The sequence below is a fragment of the Sphaeramia orbicularis genome, chromosome 14 (genome assembly GCF_902148855.1).
Source record: "Sphaeramia orbicularis chromosome 14, fSphaOr1.1, whole genome shotgun sequence".
In the NCBI taxonomy this organism is placed as follows: domain Eukaryota; kingdom Metazoa; phylum Chordata; class Actinopteri; order Kurtiformes; family Apogonidae; genus Sphaeramia; species Sphaeramia orbicularis.
The window spans coordinates 15384595-15404235 of record NC_043970.1 but is presented as its reverse complement, the minus strand read 5'-3'; the positions used below and the strand labels follow the sequence as shown (position 1 = coordinate 15404235).

The 19641-nt window shown below is 37.8% G+C and overlaps 1 protein-coding gene across 1 annotated transcript in view; it reads left to right on the top strand.

The window, feature by feature from the left end:
* LOC115432955 (dapper homolog 3-like) overlaps positions 1–18764 on the top strand; it is a 60440-nt gene extending 41676 nt beyond the window's left edge. The window contains exons 2-3 of the mRNA XM_030154085.1: positions 2412–2541; positions 15839–18764. Of these exons, the coding sequence (XP_030009945.1) occupies positions 2412–2541; positions 15839–17517 (1809 nt within the window). The 3' untranslated portion in view covers positions 17518–18764. The remainder of the gene's footprint in view (positions 1–2411; positions 2542–15838) is intronic.
* The last annotated feature ends 877 nt before the right edge of the window (positions 18765–19641 follow it).

Genomic DNA, 19641 nt, shown 5'->3' with positions numbered 1-19641 from the left:
TAAGCAGCCTAACAGAGGGAATGAAGGACCTGGATTAATGATTAGGCCTCATTATGGGCACATTATAACATCAGCCTGAAGGCGGCAGGGGGTTGTCTACTTTCTATATTCCAGGTTCCAGTACTGAAAGGTGTCCTTGCCCACTGACATAACCACCCTCTGTGTCATAGTCATATGGTCTCACACTCAGGTTGTTACAAGCCAATCAGAGTTCAGAGTTCGAGTCCATAATGTGAAATTAATGGATCAACTTAGATGTAGAGGCAGGTCCTTTACAGTATCCCACTGCTAATGGTGTTGGAAGAAACCATTCAGTTAACGAGTGAAAACAGCGGTCCACTTAGAGCTGTCCATCTGATGACATGTCAGATGGACATGTCTGATTATGTTTTATGTTACTGACTTCAGGGTTATAACCTACATTTATACTCAAAGACCAGGTACATGTGATTTGAGGTTTGGAGTGAAGTAGCCATTCTTAATATTCAATATAAATAAACATTAAGAGGTTGTTAGAAGTTTTTAACCCTTTCATGCATGAATTATGAGAACCTTAATCAAGATTTGTTTTCCTGAGTGTTTTTATTCCTCTTTAGGCATAAAAAAAAACCCAATGTGATTGAATTTTTTTTTTTTTTTTTAAATCAACCTGTTTTTCATGGAGTTACAAAAATGTCCGCTCAGCTACACCATGAATTTTATTCTTGAAGCAAAGAAACATGTATTTAAAACCCAATATCATAAAGTGATATGAAAACAGTGAAATGAAACCATGTTTAATGCAGCTAATCTGATGTTTTCTCACATTTTAACATATTCTAATACTAGTTATTACTCACTTCATGGAGATAATATGCAAAAAATAAATATTAACAATTGATTTCCACTCAAGAACCAATCAAGAACAGCAAAGTTACAACAATGGTATGAATTGCAGTTTATGAGATGATGTGTCCACTGTGTTGGTTGATATGGAACTAAAACAACAAAACCCATGAATATACTAGAAGCACTCGGAGAGCGCAGACCTCTGCCAAGGCTGATCAGTGGCCCCCCCCGTGGGCCCCCCCACGCCAAGGAGGTTATGTTTTTGCCAGGGTTTGTCTGTCTGTCTGTCTGTCTGTCCGTTAGTGTGCAACATAACTCAAAAAGTTATGGACAGATTTTGATGAAATTTTCTGGTCTGCGCCCCCGCCGTAGGCCCCCCCACCCCCGATCACCACCAAAATTTAATCATTTCTTCCTTATCCCATTTCCAACAAACCCTGAAAATTTCATCAAAATCTGTCCATAACTTTTTGAGTTATGTTGCACACTAACGGACAGACAAACAGACAGACAGACAAACAAACAAACCCTGGCAAAAACATAACCTCCTTGGCAGAGGTAACAAGAGTAAAGCTGTAGAGTAACTGTCCACTGTAGTGACCACTATGCATGAAAGGGTTAAATTCAGATTTTTTTCTAACAATCAAATAACGGTATCAATATCATGATATCAAGACATATGCATGCACACTTACCAAACAGATCAAAAAATGGCTAAATTAGGCTGAATCATAAAAATCTGAAGTGGTACAGCAACAACCATTCCTATCACTAATAAGGAGGGGTAAATTCATCAATCAGTAGGAATTGATATAACATTTTTGTGTATATACATCCAACAAAAGTATGTAAGTACAGTTAGATCCGTTTTAGTTATAGATGTTTTATGTCTTGTGTGTCTTTGAGCTGTTTTCTGTTCAAGATGGAATATTTCTTATGTTTCTATTCTGTATTAATTTAGTGAACATTACAGACATTACAGTCAACACATGCATATATACATATTTATTCACTAAGCCTGTTTCCATTTTTGCACCTCTCCCACACTTAGACAAGTATTTTTGGAGGTTTTCAGCATTGCCACCCTGTTTATTAGTGTCAGAACTGTTAAAACTGGTGTTTTCCCTCTGTTTTCATATGTTTTAGGTGGATTTTGTTCGACAAAGTTGTGTGAACTGATCATTTATTTCCATTCTTTGTGCAGAGTTGAGCTAACCAGCTGCTGGCTCTGGACTTATTTTTAACAACCACGTATATACAAGCATATATCACTCTTCTCATCTAACGCTGTGCCCGAAAGGGAATCAAAATGTCAACATTTTAGATGGTTTCGTGCCTTGGCACAGCTACAACTTTACAGCAGATGAGTACTTTACCCTCAAACATAAAAATGCAGCTCATCATGCTTGAGATAATGTTAGGCTGTAATATCACTGAACAGAGTGTGTGGTCACGAGGAGCTTTGGAATAAATGCAGAAAATGATGGGTCTCTGTGTGCATGTTCAGTAAATGTATTTTGATCTTTCTGTTAAGAGTATATCACCTTTCTAAGTTCAGTTCTACTTCTGTCCATGTGTTTCAGAGCAGTCTCCAGTGTACACCATGGGGTATAATGGCGTCTTTGGAGCAGCAGGTGGCAAAACTGAAGGTGAACACTGAGGTTAAATTGGCTGATTTCCCTGTTGATCTGGAGGACAGCCAACTCATTTCAGGTAAACTCAACTCTCCTTTTCAAAAACTGGAGAAAAAAAAAACTAAAGAAAAAAAAATAAAAAGGCCACTGCAACTTCATGAGTAGTTTTCATACATTGGTTAGTATAGTTATAATGATTTTATAGTTTTTATTGCCTTATTTGAATAAATGTTTTGTATATACAGAGCTGTGCTGGGCACCCTTAACTATGCTGTTTTTCAGTGTTTGAACGAGGATACATATTTATTAATCTGTCTACTTCTCAGAATACAAGAAAATACAAGAAAGCCGAACACAGTATTTCCAAAAAAAAAAAAAAAGAAAGAAAAAACACCAAAAAGTCTGAAGTAAGTGGCTCCTATAGGCTACAGTCAGTATCTGGAATCAAGTCCATTCCCATGACAAAAAGGAGCCTAAAATATAAGAAATGTATATGTGTTGAATGATACCTGATGTAAAACAGCAGAAAATTAATGCAGTAAAAAGTAGAAGTCATTGTTTGAACAAGAGTAAAAGACATTTTAATTGCAAAGTGAGGCCACATGAAATCATTGACTCTCTTGTAGAAGCTGTTATTTCCCACCAAATATATACAGGGTGGGGAAGCAAAATTTACAATATTTTGAGGCAGGGATTGAAAGACAGTGTATGACCAATTAGTTTATTGAAAGTCATGAGAATTTATTTGCCACAAGAAAATTGACATAATAGAAAATGTTTTTATTCTATGTGTCCTCCTTCTTTCTCAATAACTGCCTTCACACACTTCCTGAAACTTGCGCAAGTGTTCCTCAAATATTGGGGTGACAACTTCTCCCATTCTTCTTTAATAGTATCTTCCAGACTTTCTCCTAATAGTTTTGCTCATAGTCATTCTCTTCTTTCCATTATAAACAGTCTTTATGGACACTCCAACTATTTTTGAAATCTCCTTTGGTGTGACGAGTGCATTCAGCAAATCACACACTCTTTGACGTTTGCTTTCCTGATTACTCATATGGGCAAAAGTTTCTGAAAAGGTATGGATAATAGTGTTAGGTATGATTATGACATCAATATATGTTTGGTTTCAAAACAATTGATGTAGTGCCTGCTGAGAAAAAAACAACTAAATGTTCATTGTAAATTTTGCTTCCCCACCCTGTAGATATTTCCCATATATCTTGGTTGTATCTTAACATAGAAACTGAGAACTGCATATGTACGGTCATTATGAATTTTCAAAACAACAAACCTAATGATGGTCCAAAACTTTTGCAGGTTACTGCATATGTTTTGTTTTTTTTTAACACTAACCATGTTGTTTTGCTCTTATTTTGAAAAAGACAAAATTAGTTATAAGCTGTGCGAATATTGACTAAAAATATGTTTTTTTATACATATTTTTCCACTGGTGGCACTATCTGAACAGAATTTTCCGCTTTAGTTCTTTCAAACCATGTCATGAAAAGCTGTTGATATCATCTTTCACAGTGTTTGAAAGTATGTGTTTGTCCTCTTCAGACCAGCAATGTGAACTTTTCCTCAGAACATCCTTGTTTAGAGGAGATCTTTATCTTTACCCCAGTTGAGCATAAGCAGTAAAACCCACAAATGAAATGCACGTTTAGAATACACTGCATATATGTATGAAAAAATCCTTAAAAAAAAAAAAACAACAAAACAAAACAGTATAATACTGGCACATTGTCATTGTATTGTATTCTTAATATCCAAATGAAATAGGCTATTTATATGATGCATGACATATTTACAATCAAATAAAGCTGAAGTCCTTCTCCTTCCAGTTGTGCACCATGGGACTTTATTTTGGGAAATTAAAAAAATGCATAACGGTCAAAGGTGAGAGACAAGTAATTTTTTGATGCCGTTTTGAATTCTGCTATGATGTTTCAAAGGTAATTTTACAAGTCAAGACAGTAACAAGTTATGCATCAGATTGTAAAAATACATTAATACAAAGGCTACACACCCAAAAGTCTTGGATGTGAGATCATCATAACTGTCTCTTTCCAAGATCTCCTCAGAGGCGCTGCAGACATCGGTGCAGCTTCAACATAACCAGGCTTGTAGTCATTTATGCCTCTTTTAATATTTCTTCACCTCACTCTTGAAGGTAAAATAGCTGGTGCTGTTGTGGTGTTAGTCACATCCATCACATAACCATTACTGTATTTCACTACTGATGCTACCGTACCAATTTTATTACGTCCCCCAAGGAGGTTATGTTTTCATCAGGGTTTGTCTGTTTGTTAGCAAGATAACTCAAAAAGTTATGGACGGATTTGGATGAAATTTTAAGGAAATGTTGATACTGGCACAAGGAACAAATGATTAAATTTTGGTGGTGGCGATGGTGGGGAGGGACTTATCTGCCTTGGTGGAGGTCTGCGCTCTCCGAGTGCTTTTCTAGTTTATAAAGCACTTTAAAAACTTTACAGTTGGCCAAAGTGCCGTACAGGAATCATAGAACTGTAATGCTGCTAGTACGGACCCAGAACCCAAATGCAGAACTAGGAGGCGGATGTAAAAGTTTACAGAGTTTATTAAATTCAGGTATCACAAAAATACAGGCTGTGATAATGAACAGGATCTTGAGGACAGCAGCCAAGGAAGTCCTCGAGGGATTCGTCCTCCGGGCTAGGGACACGAACCCACGGTTAGTCTCCGGGTTTTGAGTCGGCACGCCGACTAGGGAGAAGCAGAGGGAGGTCAGGGATGGAAACAGGTCAAACACGGGAGAGCAAACAGACAGGCAACAGGACATAGGGGTAAAGCTAGCTCACATACCAAAAACCAGGTGAAGAAGTCAAAATCCAGGAAGGCAGATAGAGGCAGACAAAAACCGACAGGGAGCAGGCAAAAAACAGGCAAAACAGGATGACAAAACGGGTCAAAACACAGGTAGGCAAACGAACAGACAGGATCAAAACGCTGGTAAGTAGACTACGAGAGAATACGAACTGGCGTCTGATCAGGGGAAAGGACAGGGTATAAATACACAAAAGGGAGGGAAGACAACGAGACACAGGTGGAACACATCAGGGCGGAGTCAGGTAATCAGGGAAAAGGTGAACACGAACCAGGAAGGGAAGTAAAGACCACAGACAAGACACATGAGGAAAACTTAACAAAATAAAACAGGAAGTGACAGACAAACATAAAAGACAGACAACACCAGACTAACGTCCGGTAGCAGGCTTCACAAGAACAAGGGAATAAATAAATAAAACAGTGATGACACAAGATGTAAAGTGAGCTAAGAACAACAAAATACAACCATCTTAAAAACAAAGACAGATTCAAATCTGGGTAAAACAGCATAGGAAATCTAAAAAACAGGCAAAAATTAGAAAAGCACTCTGAGAGCGCAGACCTTGGGCAAGACAGATCAGTGCCCCCCACCACCGCCACCAAAGCGTAATCATTTGTTCCTTGTGTCACTATCAACATGTCCTGAAAATGTCAACCAAATCCGTCGATAACTTTTTGAGTTATCTTGCTAACAGACAAACAGACAAACCCTGATGAAAACATAACCTCCGCCGTTTCTCAGTGGAGGTAAAAACCCAAACATCTCACTCACCCAACAAAAAAAACATGTTCTTAGACGTGATTTAAATCCAGGCAGAGACCGAGCCTGTCTAACTTCTAAAGGCAACTGGTTCCACAGCTTTGGGGCAGCAACAGAAATGGCCCAGTCCCCATGAAGCTTCTTTTTAATTTTTGGGACCACAAGCTGCAGCTGAGAATATGAAAGGGGGCGTAGGGGTGGATCAGGTCAGACAGATAAAATAATTTTAAAATCAACTCTAAAACGCACTGGCAAACAATGGAGTGAAGCTAAAACTGGTCAGATATGTTCATGTGTCCCTGTTAAAAGCCGAGCTGCAGCATTTTGAACAAGCTGCAGTCGGTAAAGTGCATTTTCATTCAAACCAGCATAAAGTGCATTACAATAGTCGAGTCTAGTAGTCACAAAAGCATGGATCACAGTTTCAAAATGATCTGTAGGCAGAAATGATTAGACTTTTGCAAGTTTAGTGAAAGAAACTAGACTTGACAACACCCCTGCTACTGTAAAAAGATTGACATGTACCCTTTAAATCCTGTTATAGTTTATTCTTTATACCATGTCTTTATTCTTATTCAGTTTTTACCTCCTTTTTAAATGCGTGACATTGAACACGGTGAGAGAGAAACAGTATTTCAGTTCTCTGTATGTTCTATGCGTCTGGTGAATTGACAATAAAGAATCTGTGAGTCTTGAATCACATGCAACAAGGCACGTAGTCCATTAAACTGATTAACACAAGACTCGATGTTTCCTTACTACACTACAAACAAAAAGTTAAGGATAATTTTTTTTTGTCATTTTCTTTGTCATTTTAGCTATTTGTAAATAAAACTATGTCTGGTCAATAAAAAAATGTGTTTCAATTCACACACAAAAAAGTAAAAAGCACTGTGCAAGAATCCCAACTGAAAAAATAGCCCAAAATTTTAAAAATATCCTTAACTTTTTGTTTGTAGTGTATTTTTGACCACAAACCAAGACTTTCTCAGCTCATAAAATCTTATATTTCCATCTTATAATCGTATATTTAAATTGACAAACATCTTGTGTGTAAAAGATGACAACATTAAGCACGTAGTCCATTAAACTGGTTAACACAAGACTAGATGTTTCCTAACTACACTACAAACAAAAAGTTAAGCATATTTCTTTTTTTTTTTTTTTTTTTTTGGTCATTTTTGCTATTTGTAAATAAAACTATGTCTGGACATTAAAAAAATGTGTTGCAATTCAATTCACACACAAAAAAGTAAAAAGCACTGTGCAAGAATCCCAACTGAAAAAAATAGCCCAAAAATTAAAAAATATCCTTAACTTTTTGTTTGCAGTGTATTTTTGACCACAAACCATGACTTTCTCAGCTCATAAAATCTTATATTTCCATCTTATAATCGTATATTTAAATTGACAAACATCTTGTGTGTAAAAGATGACAACATTTAGCACGTAGTCCATTAAACTGGTTAACACAAGACTAGATGTTTCCTAATTTTTTTTTTTTTTTTGGCTTTTTTTTGGGTCATTTTTGCTATTTGTAAATAAAACTATGTCTGGACATTAAAAAAAATGTGTTGCAATTCAATTCACACACAAAAAAGTAAAAAGCACTGTGCAAGAATCCCAACTGAAAAAAATAGCCCAAAAATTAAAAAATATCCCTAACTTTTTTTTTTTTTGTAGTGTATTTTTGACCTCAAACCATGACTTTCTCAGCTCATAAAATCTTACATTTCCATCTTATAATCATATATTTAAATTGACAAACATCTTGTGTGTAAAAGATGACAACATTAAGGACGTAGTCCATTAAACTGGTTAACACAAGACTGGATGTTTCCTAACTACACTACAAACAAAAAGTTAAGCATATTTCTTTTTTTTTTTTTTTTTTTTGGTCATTTTTGCTATTTGTAAATAAAACTATGTCTGGACATTAAAAAAATGTGTTGCAATTCAATTCACACACAAAAAAGTAAAAAGCACTGTGCAAGAATCCCAACTGAAAAAAATAGCCCAAAAATTAAAAATTATCCCTAACTTTTTTTTTTTGTAGTGTATTTTTGACCTCAAACCATGACTTTCTCAGCTCATAAAATCTTACATTTCCATCTTATAATCATATATTTAAATTGACAAACATCTTGTGTGTAAAAGATGACAACATTTAGCACGTAGTCCATTAAACTGGTTAACACAAGACTGGATGTTTCCTAACTACACTACAAACAAAAAGTTAAGGATAATTTTTTTTTGTCATTTTCTTTGTCATTTTAGCTATTTGTAAATAAAACTATGTCTGGTCAATAAAAAAAATGTGTTTCAATTCACACACAAAAAAGTAAAAAGCACTGTGCAAGAATCCCAACTGAAAAATTAGCCCAAAATTTCAAAAAATATCCTTAACTTTTTGTTTGTAGTGTATTTTTGACCTCAAACCATGACTTTCTCAGCTCATAAAATCTTACATTTCAATCTTATAATCATATATTTAAATTGACAAACATCTTGTGTGTAAAAGATGACAACATTAAGGACGTAGTCCATTAAACTGGTTAACACAAGACTAGATGTTTCCTAACTACACTACAAACAAAAAGTTAAGCATATTTCTTTTTTTTTTTTTTTTTTTTTTGGTCATTTTTGCTATTTGTAAATAAAACTATGTCTGGACATTAAAAAAATGTGTTGCAATTCAATTCACACACAAAAAAGTAAAAAGCACTGTGCAAGAATCCCAACTGAAAAAAATAGCCCAAAAATTAAAAAATATCCCTAACTTTTTTTTTTTGTAGTGTATTTTTGACCTCAAACCATGACTTTCTCAGCTCATAAAATCTTACATTTCCATCTTATAATCATATATTTAAATTGACAAACATCTTGTGTGTAAAAGATGACAACATTTAGCACGTAGTCCATTAAACTGGTTAACACAAGACTAGCTGTTTCCTAATTTTTTTTTTTTTTTGGCTTTTTTTTGGGTCATTTTTGCTATTTGTAAATAAAACTATGTCTGGACATTAAAAAAAATGTGTTCCAATTCAATTCACACACAAAAAAGTAAAAAGCACTGTGCAAGAATCCCAACTGAAAAAAATAGCCCAAAAATTAAAAAATATCCCTAACTTTTTTTTTTTTGTAGTGTATTTTTGACCTCAAACCATGACTTTCTCAGCTCATAAAATCTTACATTTCCATCTTATAATCATATATTTAAATTGACAAACATCTTGTGTATAAAAGATGACAACATTAAGACGGATTAAAAAATTGTCATCTCTTGCCATTGACTGTCATTCATATTTTTACCCAAGTTACCTCCCATTGGACACAGCAGAAGGAGCAGTATTTCAGTTATCTATAGTGGTACATTACTGTGCATTAAAACATGTAGTCAAATGAAAGGCCTGAATAAGCTCCATGCTGCACAAACTGAACAACAGTCACTGCTCCTCTCGCTGCACAAACACAGGGCACTGTCTGACTCATCATCATTATTAAGAGCAATGATTCTTGCCATGCTACACACACTGGGGTCATTAAGGATGCAGTTTAGTGTCTGGAAAAACAAACATCAAGCAGACAAATCTATTACACGTCCTCGGGGGCTGAACATCCTCTATCAGTGAAGTTTTACCACATCCCATTCTCTGTGTCATGTATCTGGAGCACAGCGAGAGTTAACATGACAAACAACATCGTCTGTCCCACCACAAAGGCTGTAATCTGTTGGTACTGGTTATACATGACCGTAATTAAACTATACTCGTGTCTGGCAAGACCACAAATGGGTTTTATCAGCAAAGAGTAGCTATGAATTAAGTCTGGATTGTTTTTATTTGGTGATTTTAACTGTGTTGTTAAGAATAATCGTAACGCACATAAAACAACACACTCTCTTCCATCAATGTCTTTCCAAGGAAATGGATTCTTTTAATCAGAGCCTTACTGTGTAATGGACTTTAGACTATTTATAGCAAACAGCCCTACAGGTCATATACATGTCAATCCAATTATCAGAAAAAATACAGCCATTATCCCATAAAGACCCACTGATACTTTTGTGGCAGTTCCCAAATGAATTTTTCTCTCTAACCCAGTGTTTTTCAACCTCAGGTGGGGTCACCTGAAATTCAAATGCGGTCACCTGAAATTTCTAGTAATTGATAAAAATAAAAATAAAAACTCACTAATAAAAAATATATGGTGAGTTTACAGACACAATCACAATCCATAAAAGACATGACAAACTCTGAAGCTGAAACTGAAGCACTGTGGTACTGTTTATCTGTCAAATGTTCATTGTGGTCGGTTTCAGATGCTGCATCTCTTTCATAATTCATAGTTTGAGTTCTTGTTTGTTCAGTATTAATTGTCAGCCTTGTAAATCCAAGCTGGACTGACTGTACATATCCTGACCAAGGAAAATCAAATTCTCACTTTTTGCAGTAATCTACACCTGGATCTTCTGCTTCCGTCCATAATAATATACATTATATAGACTAAATGTCGTCTAAAATTAACATTTATTTGCAACATAGTATAGCAAACTATTACATGATCAAAAAAAAAAGTCTCAGTTTTGAATGTCTGGGGTCGGCAGAAATTTGTGATGTTAAAATGGGGTCGGAAAGTGCATGAGTGGCCTCTGGGGGGGGGGGGGGGGGGGGGGCTTTCTGGCTGCGGTCATTGGGTGCCCGGGGTCTCTGGGCTACCCCACTCCTTGGCGGCCCTGCCTGGGGACGGGTACTGGGGAACGGGGGTGCAAAAAAGGTTGGGAACCACTGCTTTAACCATTCTTAAGTGATTCATCACCATTTATTATAATATTATCCACTGTATTTTCCATTTTTCTTCCCAGTGAAAATCAGATATTTTTCTTTATTTAATTCATTGATCATGTTGATGTTCATAAAAGCTCAAATTAAAGTTGAGGGTTATTATATCAGAAACAGAGAAAACTGAGGAAAAAGTGACTTTTTCAGTAAAATGTATAATTAACTGAACATAATCCAAGTGTCTCCGTCCACTGTCACTGATCCAATCTGTGGGTTTTACTCGTGGCAGTGTTTCCACGTTCACTGCAGAGCCTCTGAATGTCCAAATGGGTCATATCTGATGACCATGAAAAGATGACAAACTGTATTTTACACCAATTATTTACATGTATTGACAGGATTAGTGGATCAACAGTTATTAAACATTTCATATCAGTAGATGGTTTTGGTTGTCAGTGGATATTTGGGTCTGTATGGGTTAATCACTTTAATTTTGATGCAAAACTACATATATATATATATATATATATATATATATATATATTAGGTCTGTAACGGTACACAAAATTTTCGGTTCGGTACGTTTTCGGTTTTCAAAGCCACGGTTCGGTTTTTTTCGGTTCGGTACGGGAAGAAAGAAAACCCCTCAAAATATCTTTAATACGTTTGAATTTTTGAACATTTTTCCCCCAATTTTTGGACACAATAGAATATAGAAAAACAGGAATAATATAATTCTGCTACTATAAATCAAATAGAAAATAAAATAAATTATTAATATTACTAAATGTATTTTAAACATTAGTATTACACTTTTCCCTGACAGGTAGTTTTGAACAAACAACAAAAATCTAATCACAGTTCTGTCAGTTCACATTCTGCATAAAAATATCAACAAAAAAATTCTGCATGTAGTGCAACATTAACAGGAGGGTAAACTGGTATTCTGTTTTAACAAACTTAAGAGCAACACTGACAACAAACTGAACCAAATTATTTATTTTAGGACAGAGAACAAACTGTTTAGAACACTTTGTGTACTCGTGTGTGTGCGCGTGTGTGTGCGCACACGCAAGGTGCGATTTGTCTGGGGGATGGTTTGTTTGTTTGGTTGTTTTTTTGTTTTTGTTTTTTTTTTTTGGTCGGAGCCGGGGGCGCGTGTGGGGGGGGGGGGGGGCGGTCCGGTCCATAACTAACGTAACTAACGCTGGCGTGAAACGAAAGTGAAACTTTATTTTTATATACTTTCAACGTCCAACTCCGAGTTCTATTCCTCTGGTATACAGCGTGCGTGAGAGACAGACAGACAGTTAGTGTGTTTTAGAACTACCGTAGCTCCCAGGGGCCACACAGCGTTCGTCTTATCTCCGTCTCTTTCCTCGTTGTTGTCTTTCACCGGGACCTGAAGTGATCCCAAACTGGACTGTACTGATGGTGGAGGGTCTCCAATCTCTTCCTTCCAGGTTCTCATCATATTTTTTTTTATTTATTTATTTTTTTTACCTTATATCAGCTGCTATTTCATATTTAGGGTCGATGTATGCGTCCTTAAATATGTCCGTGTGAAACTTGCGTGTATTTAACGTTCCGCATCAAACAATGTCTTTTGTTCCTTTTTCTTTTTCTCAACAGACTGTGCCGTTTCGGTACAGCTGTGTACCGAACCGAACAGGTGTGTACCGAAACGGTTCGGTTCGGTACGTGTACCGTTACAGGCCTAATATATATATATATATATATACTGATGAATGGTGGAACACTGAGCACTTTTTGTCTTTTTGTCTTGTCTGTATGCGTGATCAAGTACCTGTTTTACATGTTCAAAGTATGTATTGTTGTAATACCAAAGCAATCACCTAGACTGCAAAACAAATCTACCTACGGGTACATATAAAGTAACCTTGACCTTAATATATAATAATAAAACTGCCCTGGGTATTCACCAGTATATTGACGTTCCAGTACATACACAGTAATGGCGGTTTGGAAGTACATGGTTGATGATTCACATTTCAACACCATTTCCACATCACTTTTTCCCCCTATATTTAATTTTACTGATCATGTCGATGTTCATAAAAGCTCTGATTAAATTTGAGGATTATCATATCAAAAACAGAGAAAACTGAAGAAAAACTGACTTTTTCACGAAAAGATATCAATAACTGAACATAAACCAAGTGTCTCCATCCACTTTCATTGGTCCAACTCCAAGGGTCTTACTGACGAATCAATGTTGTAGAAGAGGACGGTGCTTCCACGGTAACTACACAGCTTCCAAACATCCAAATGGGTCATATCTGATGACCATTTCTGATGCATATTGCAACAATTATTTTAACATATTAATAGGTTTAGTGGTTCAGAAGTTATTAAACATTTTAGATCAGTAGATGCTTTTAGTTGCCAGTGGCTGTTTGGGTCTTAATGGGTTAAATATTTTGCAAACCTTGTATACATATAATGTCAGCATTCATGTAGTTGATGACTCTTAGTGAAGCTGTACCGTATCTGGTGGTCTGGTTTGTAACTTCTCACTTCCATATCCACTTTTCTTCACTCCTCTGTATTCAATCTGTTCCATCACTGTGTCCTTGAATCCAGTAAACACATCCAGTTGTCCTTCTACAACTTTACATGTGATGATAAAGAGCAGGTGAAGAAGATGAAGTCAGTGTGTAATGTTACTAGTGTAAATCAAGAGAGAAAAAAATAACATTACCTATCATTCGATCCCACTGCATCTGCTAAACTGGATCTAAATGAATTCCTCTCCCGTAAAATAAGGCTTTTATGAGGTGTTTCACATTTTCACACTTTGTGTTTCATTTGTCAGTGTACTGTCCAGTTCAGGGGAAGGTAGGTAGGTAGGTAGGTAGGTAGGTAGGTAGGTAGGTAGGTAGGTAGATAGATAGATAGATAGATAGATAGATAGATAGATAGATAGATAGATAGATAGATAGATAGATAGATATTCAAGGTAAATACATTTGTTCCACACACAGCTAAACACAAAGTATATGATGCACTGCTGATAATATTTAAGACATCATCTATTGCAGGTAAAACAGTGACTATGGAAACTTATCATTGTATTTCAGTTCAGTAAATTAATATCGCCCTTTCAGAGCCCTAATTAGTGCCTTATTTAAGAAAAAAAACTTTTTGTAAACTCGCATACATGTCCCATCATTGTTGACTGCTTGAACACAAAAGGACTTTTATGCTTCAATGATTTTATAACTCGATAGGAATATTAAACAGTTATAGAGCTGCACAATATATCGTTTGAGCATCATCATCGCAATGTACGTGTGCACAATAGTCACATCGCAGGTCCTGTAATGTAGGAGGCAAACTAACTCAATGTGTTTTCATCTAATTTCAACCTGGATATCTGACACACCCTGAGCACAGCGATCCACCAATCACAATCATTCTTAATCAGTTTGCCAAAGCAGACCACGCCCCTGCACATGGAGTAAATCACTGGAAACGACATTGAAAAATGAGCAACGAACAAGAGAAAAATCACCAGAAATTAAGACTTAGTGCCAAAAAAGAAAAGCAACGTCAGTTAATCTGGAATTATTTCAGCTATAAGAAGGATGATAATGAAACGTGTTCTGAACGAGGAGGAAGGAAACACAACTAATTTGTTTGAACATTTACGTCGGCACCATACAGCTGTTAAATCCTCCTGAGTAGTTTTTCATATTGCAAATTTTTTTTAGTTAGTGATTTAAAAAAATATATATATATCTGTCTCTGAGATGTGCTGAAGTAGAAACCAAATAAAGTAAGAAGTGCTTTAAAGCGCTGTAGTTTATGAGTCAAAGTACCTATAGACCACCACCAATACAGACTATTTCAGTGCACTCTGAACTGTATCTGTGTATAAGGGCGTTTTCACACAGCATACTCCAGTCCGTACCGTACTTGGATGCTGCATTCACATGCGCATACCGAGGTCCGTGCCCGAGTATGAATGGGTGTTACAGGGCCGAAACAGTAGGTGGCGATGTGGAGGGAATTGTGTCGCTATACTACAAACGTGGGAGTCAGAAGACAAACCCGTACCTATCTGTTAGCCTGTTTGAGGCAGAGAGAAGCAGAGCGACCTTCGTTATCCCTGATATATCACCGAGTGTTTCAGTCAATAAGGCGAACCCGTGCCGCGTGGATCCGAAGCTTTTTCAGGAGACAACAGGAGCACCATCTATGGTCTTGTGGTGATTAAGCCACTTCTGTTGTCGGAGTAGTGATTAGGTCACTTGCGGACTTGGGCATGGATCACATTCACACGGCAACATACCATGCTGGAGTACGGGCAGTCCAGACCCAGGACTACCTTCTCAACTGGACTTGAGCACGGAATGGTTGCATCCACATGGATAAAATTAAGCGGACTTGGGGGTCCAGCGTACTCGGATACAGACTCGAGTACGCTGTGTGAAAACGCCCTAAATTGACAAATAGAATTATTCTGATAAAATAAAAATGATAAAACTGTCAAAAGTCTGTGTATTATGTTAATGTTTCTGTGCTTTGATATCATATTTATTCAGATGAGATGACATTAATTGCAGTATAATTGTAATTAACAAATGTTCACATCATTAAAATGACCATTGATAACTATGAAATATTACATCTGTATCATATCTTCTTCATGTCTTATTGTCCGTTTATTGGAATGAATTCATCTCCAGAACCACTTTTCTCATTAAGTATAATTATGTTACATCACTCTCTTTGTCATGCAGTCACCACAAATCTACTGTTTATTGTTTGCAATAATCAGGACCCAGATTTTTCAGATTATCTTCAAAACTCTTGTCCTGTGTCTTGTTATTTGTTATCAGGGAGCTATGCATTGATTTATACACTACTGTACACTTTTTTCTAATGTTGTGCGTGATTATGGTGATCCTGAGCTTTATCTTTCCTCTATTTTCCAGGAGATGGGTTTTTAACAAAGCAAGATGGACCTGAATCAGATTATAACCCCAGGATTCCTCGTTCCTTCTCAGCTCCTGATGGGACCGGGGAGACAGAACCAGGGAACACATGGCTCTTAGATCTAAGCAGGGGAACAGTAGCTACAGATGCTTTGGGGGAGGTGAAGACTGTCGATCATAGTCAGGAGGGATATCAGCAAGCCCAAAAGGTAGAGACATATATTTTTGGATTGATCCAGCGCCGAGCTCTACCCCCGCGGCCTTCCAAGCCTCGTACCAGCTTGGCACATGACACCCGAGCAGTCAGTGTGGTGAGGCAGAGTAGTTTATGCCGCAAAGAGGAGCAACATTCACCAAAGCAAGTGCCAGTTCAAGGAGGGCAAGAGATTTCTACTCCGATCACCAGTCAGTCCCAAGAAAGAATGCCACCACAGGCTTGCCATAACTTGGATCAGGAGCGTTATTTGGGAACAGGGTTCAATGAAGAAGCCCCACCCCCTTACCATCACATCCAGCCAAGTGTCCAGCATCAACCTGGACATTATCACAAACCCAAGCAGGCCCCGATGGTTAGCAGCACCCGTTCAACCTCCTTGGATTACCCATCCTGCAGAGTGCTCCAGGGTCATGCAGACTCTAGCAACAGTGAACCAGATTCCCCGCAGAATTTCCCCAACTACCCTTCTCCTACAGCTCTGCCAAAGCCTCACCAACTTCCTCCAACTGATGAGCAGCTGGTCAATGCTGAGTATATCCCAGCCCAGCCCTGCCGAGCCTCCACCAGAACGTACGCCCATCACCACTCCAGCACCAATAAGGGCTCCGGAACATCCAAACCTAATCGGAGCACATATTCTCCAGAGAGAGGCCATCACCATCCAGAGCAGCAGATCCAGTCGTCCAGATCCAGAGGCGGTGCCAAGAAATGTCGCTCTAATGAGGAAAAAAGCGGTGCTACTAGGAAGCAGGGAAAGAAAGCATGTAGGTCTCAATCTGAGAACAGCCTGCAAAGGGTCCCGGAGCGCAAGTACAACACAGTAGAGAGGGACGGCGCAGGAAGTGGAAGTGGAAGCAGGGGAAGTCGTAGTAGTCAGTCCAGGAGCAAGAAGCAGCAGCAGCAGCAAGGAAATGGAAGCTATCGCCGCTGGCAGTCCACGTTGGAGCTCAGCCAAGATGAGGCTGACCAACCGCCTGCACAGCCGCCCATGCATGGCCCTTCAGCCTCAAACCAAAGGGACCATTGTTCAAGGCGCACTCGCAAATCTCGCCCTTCGCATACATCATACGCCTACCCCAATCACAATCACAACCACCACCATCACCAACACCAACACCACTCCCACCATCACCAGCACATGGAGTACCAGCTGGAGAGGGACCAGGTGCCACTGTGTCAGCCCACTGAGGACTACCCTCACCCAGGTCAGGGTGAGTCTGAGTCCAGCATGAGCGAGGCTGACTCCCCAGATTCCAGCTCTTTGTCCAGTGACTCAGATGAGAGCGGTGGTCTGGTTTGGCCTCAGCAACTTCCACCTCAACTTTCCCACCCATCCCCCTCAGCCCCACCTGGAGCACCTCTACAGCCTAAAGCTTTTGTCAAGATAAAGGCCTCACATGCCCTCAAGAAGAAGATCCTGCGCTTCCGTACTGGTTCGCTGAAAGTAATGACCACAGTATAAAGTGGAATACTGGCCAGCATCTATGGGATATTATGTATTGTTGGTGAGAGAGTTTCTTTTTACCTTGAGGGACCATTAGCTGTAGAGCTTTGGACTCTGAAGAATGATGGACTACAAATGTGATTGTAAAATTCACTCTGTATATAAAGGTGCTATTAGTTACCTAAATTAATAGAGTGGTTTTAGATCAGACCTAATGAACAATGAAGGAAATATCTATCACTAAATCAACCTTTTTGTTTGTTGGTATATTAAAATGTAAATAAACTCTACTAAAAGTGTCACATTTAGGACAAAGGGTACTTTAATTTGGCCACATTGGCCCCTAAATAGCACCCTTGCATACATACACTCACTACTGCTAATGATAGATGTTAAGTCATTGAAAGCTTTACAGATCAGTAACAACCATAATGCATACTTGAAAAGTATGGATTATCAGTCACCATGGAAATGAAGGATCTTTGAGACTATTTCTCTATTATTTAAGGGATCCTAAAATAACACTAACTGTGCACATCAGGAACTTATTATTAACACTAGTAGAAAGTACTGAAACGGGACACAGATTCATTATGTCCTGTTTTTTATCTTCACTTTTATTACAGAGGTGATGTATACCTGTTATTATGAAGTTGTTAAGTCAGACTGTATATAAATAACAGATAATAACTTAAGTCAAGCAACCAAAACTTAATGCTTTCTACATGTTTGTGTTTTTCTTCATAAACATACGGCTTTTAAATGTTTTGTGGACAGAAAGTAATTTATGTGTCAGACATGGGGAAATGTAACCACAGTAGATAAAATGAATGGTTGTGAAAGAGTGGATTGTTCAAACAATGTTCTTGTGAGACATTTCATCTGGAATTTGCGGTTGAGATAAATCTCATTGGAGGAAAAAAAGTGACTTTTGCAGAAAAGAAGTCTGTAAATCTTTGACATTTTACTGTAGCAGCTGAGACAATCCAGCAAGACACCGCAGTGAACAGATTTAAAGCATCTTTTAGGAGTTTTGGTGAGGAAAAATAATCACAGTCACATATTTTAAGTCGTAAATTGCAGTTTCTACTGTTTTAATGTTAATAATAGGTAGAAACCTCAACCAGCCCAAAGAATGTAATTAATGTTATAATGTCACTTTGAATATTTGGCAGTATTATCATTTAAAGTGCACTATCCCATCTATTATCAACTGTTTTTGTATGAAATTTGTCTTTGAAAATGCGGTGTTTGTATTAAAAACTGGGGGGAAAATGTGTGTTTCTTTACAGTTTGAACAGAAAATTAATTCTACATCAACTTTTTCCTTTCATGGTAACTGTTCATCGCATCACAGTGCAAGGTGTCACCAAATGGTCATGCTAACGTCCCCGGGCAGACCACACATGGTGGCACAGGTACTGAATCCACTCACACAGGCCACTCAGCAGCCGGAGTGTCGCTGATGGAAGTGTTGAGTGACTGAAAACTGTGAGAGAGAGGAGTGGGTGAGTGGGGGAGGTGACAGAAGGAGGTGGGATTAAAGTGGAAAGTTATGGGCTCAAGGGGAACGTTGGGTAGTTGGAGACTAATGATGCCAGTGACGTTTGGAAGCCAATATTCCACAGTAAAATGGCACAAACAGGACACGAAGAGAGTGGACTGAACTGGAATCAAAGTACTTTTCTCATTTCCACATCATCTACAAGCACTATACCTATCATTAATCTTACTTTTATAATGTTTAAAGGAAAATTGAAAATACCACTTTACCTTTGCTACTACTAAATCTACCGCTACTTCTATTTTTTTGTCCAAATTGCTAGTGCTACTTTTATTTCCACAGCTGGTAATAATAGAAGTACTGCCATTGAGAGCTGTACAATTTACACTTATGTTACTCTTCAACTATTACACTTCCTGGCTGTTTTAACACGCTACAACTCCTCCTGTTATTTCTATTTCTGCACATGAAAGATTTTGCTACTATATTCAGTGGTGTAGTGGTCCCTGGAGAAGTGGGTATACTCTCAATTTTTTGCTTTTTTTTAATCCAGAAAAACGCCCTCTTTTAGAAACTGTAACTGTAAGACTACTCTATTTAGTTCACCCAAAAATCCATCAGTAGAATTTGCTCACTAA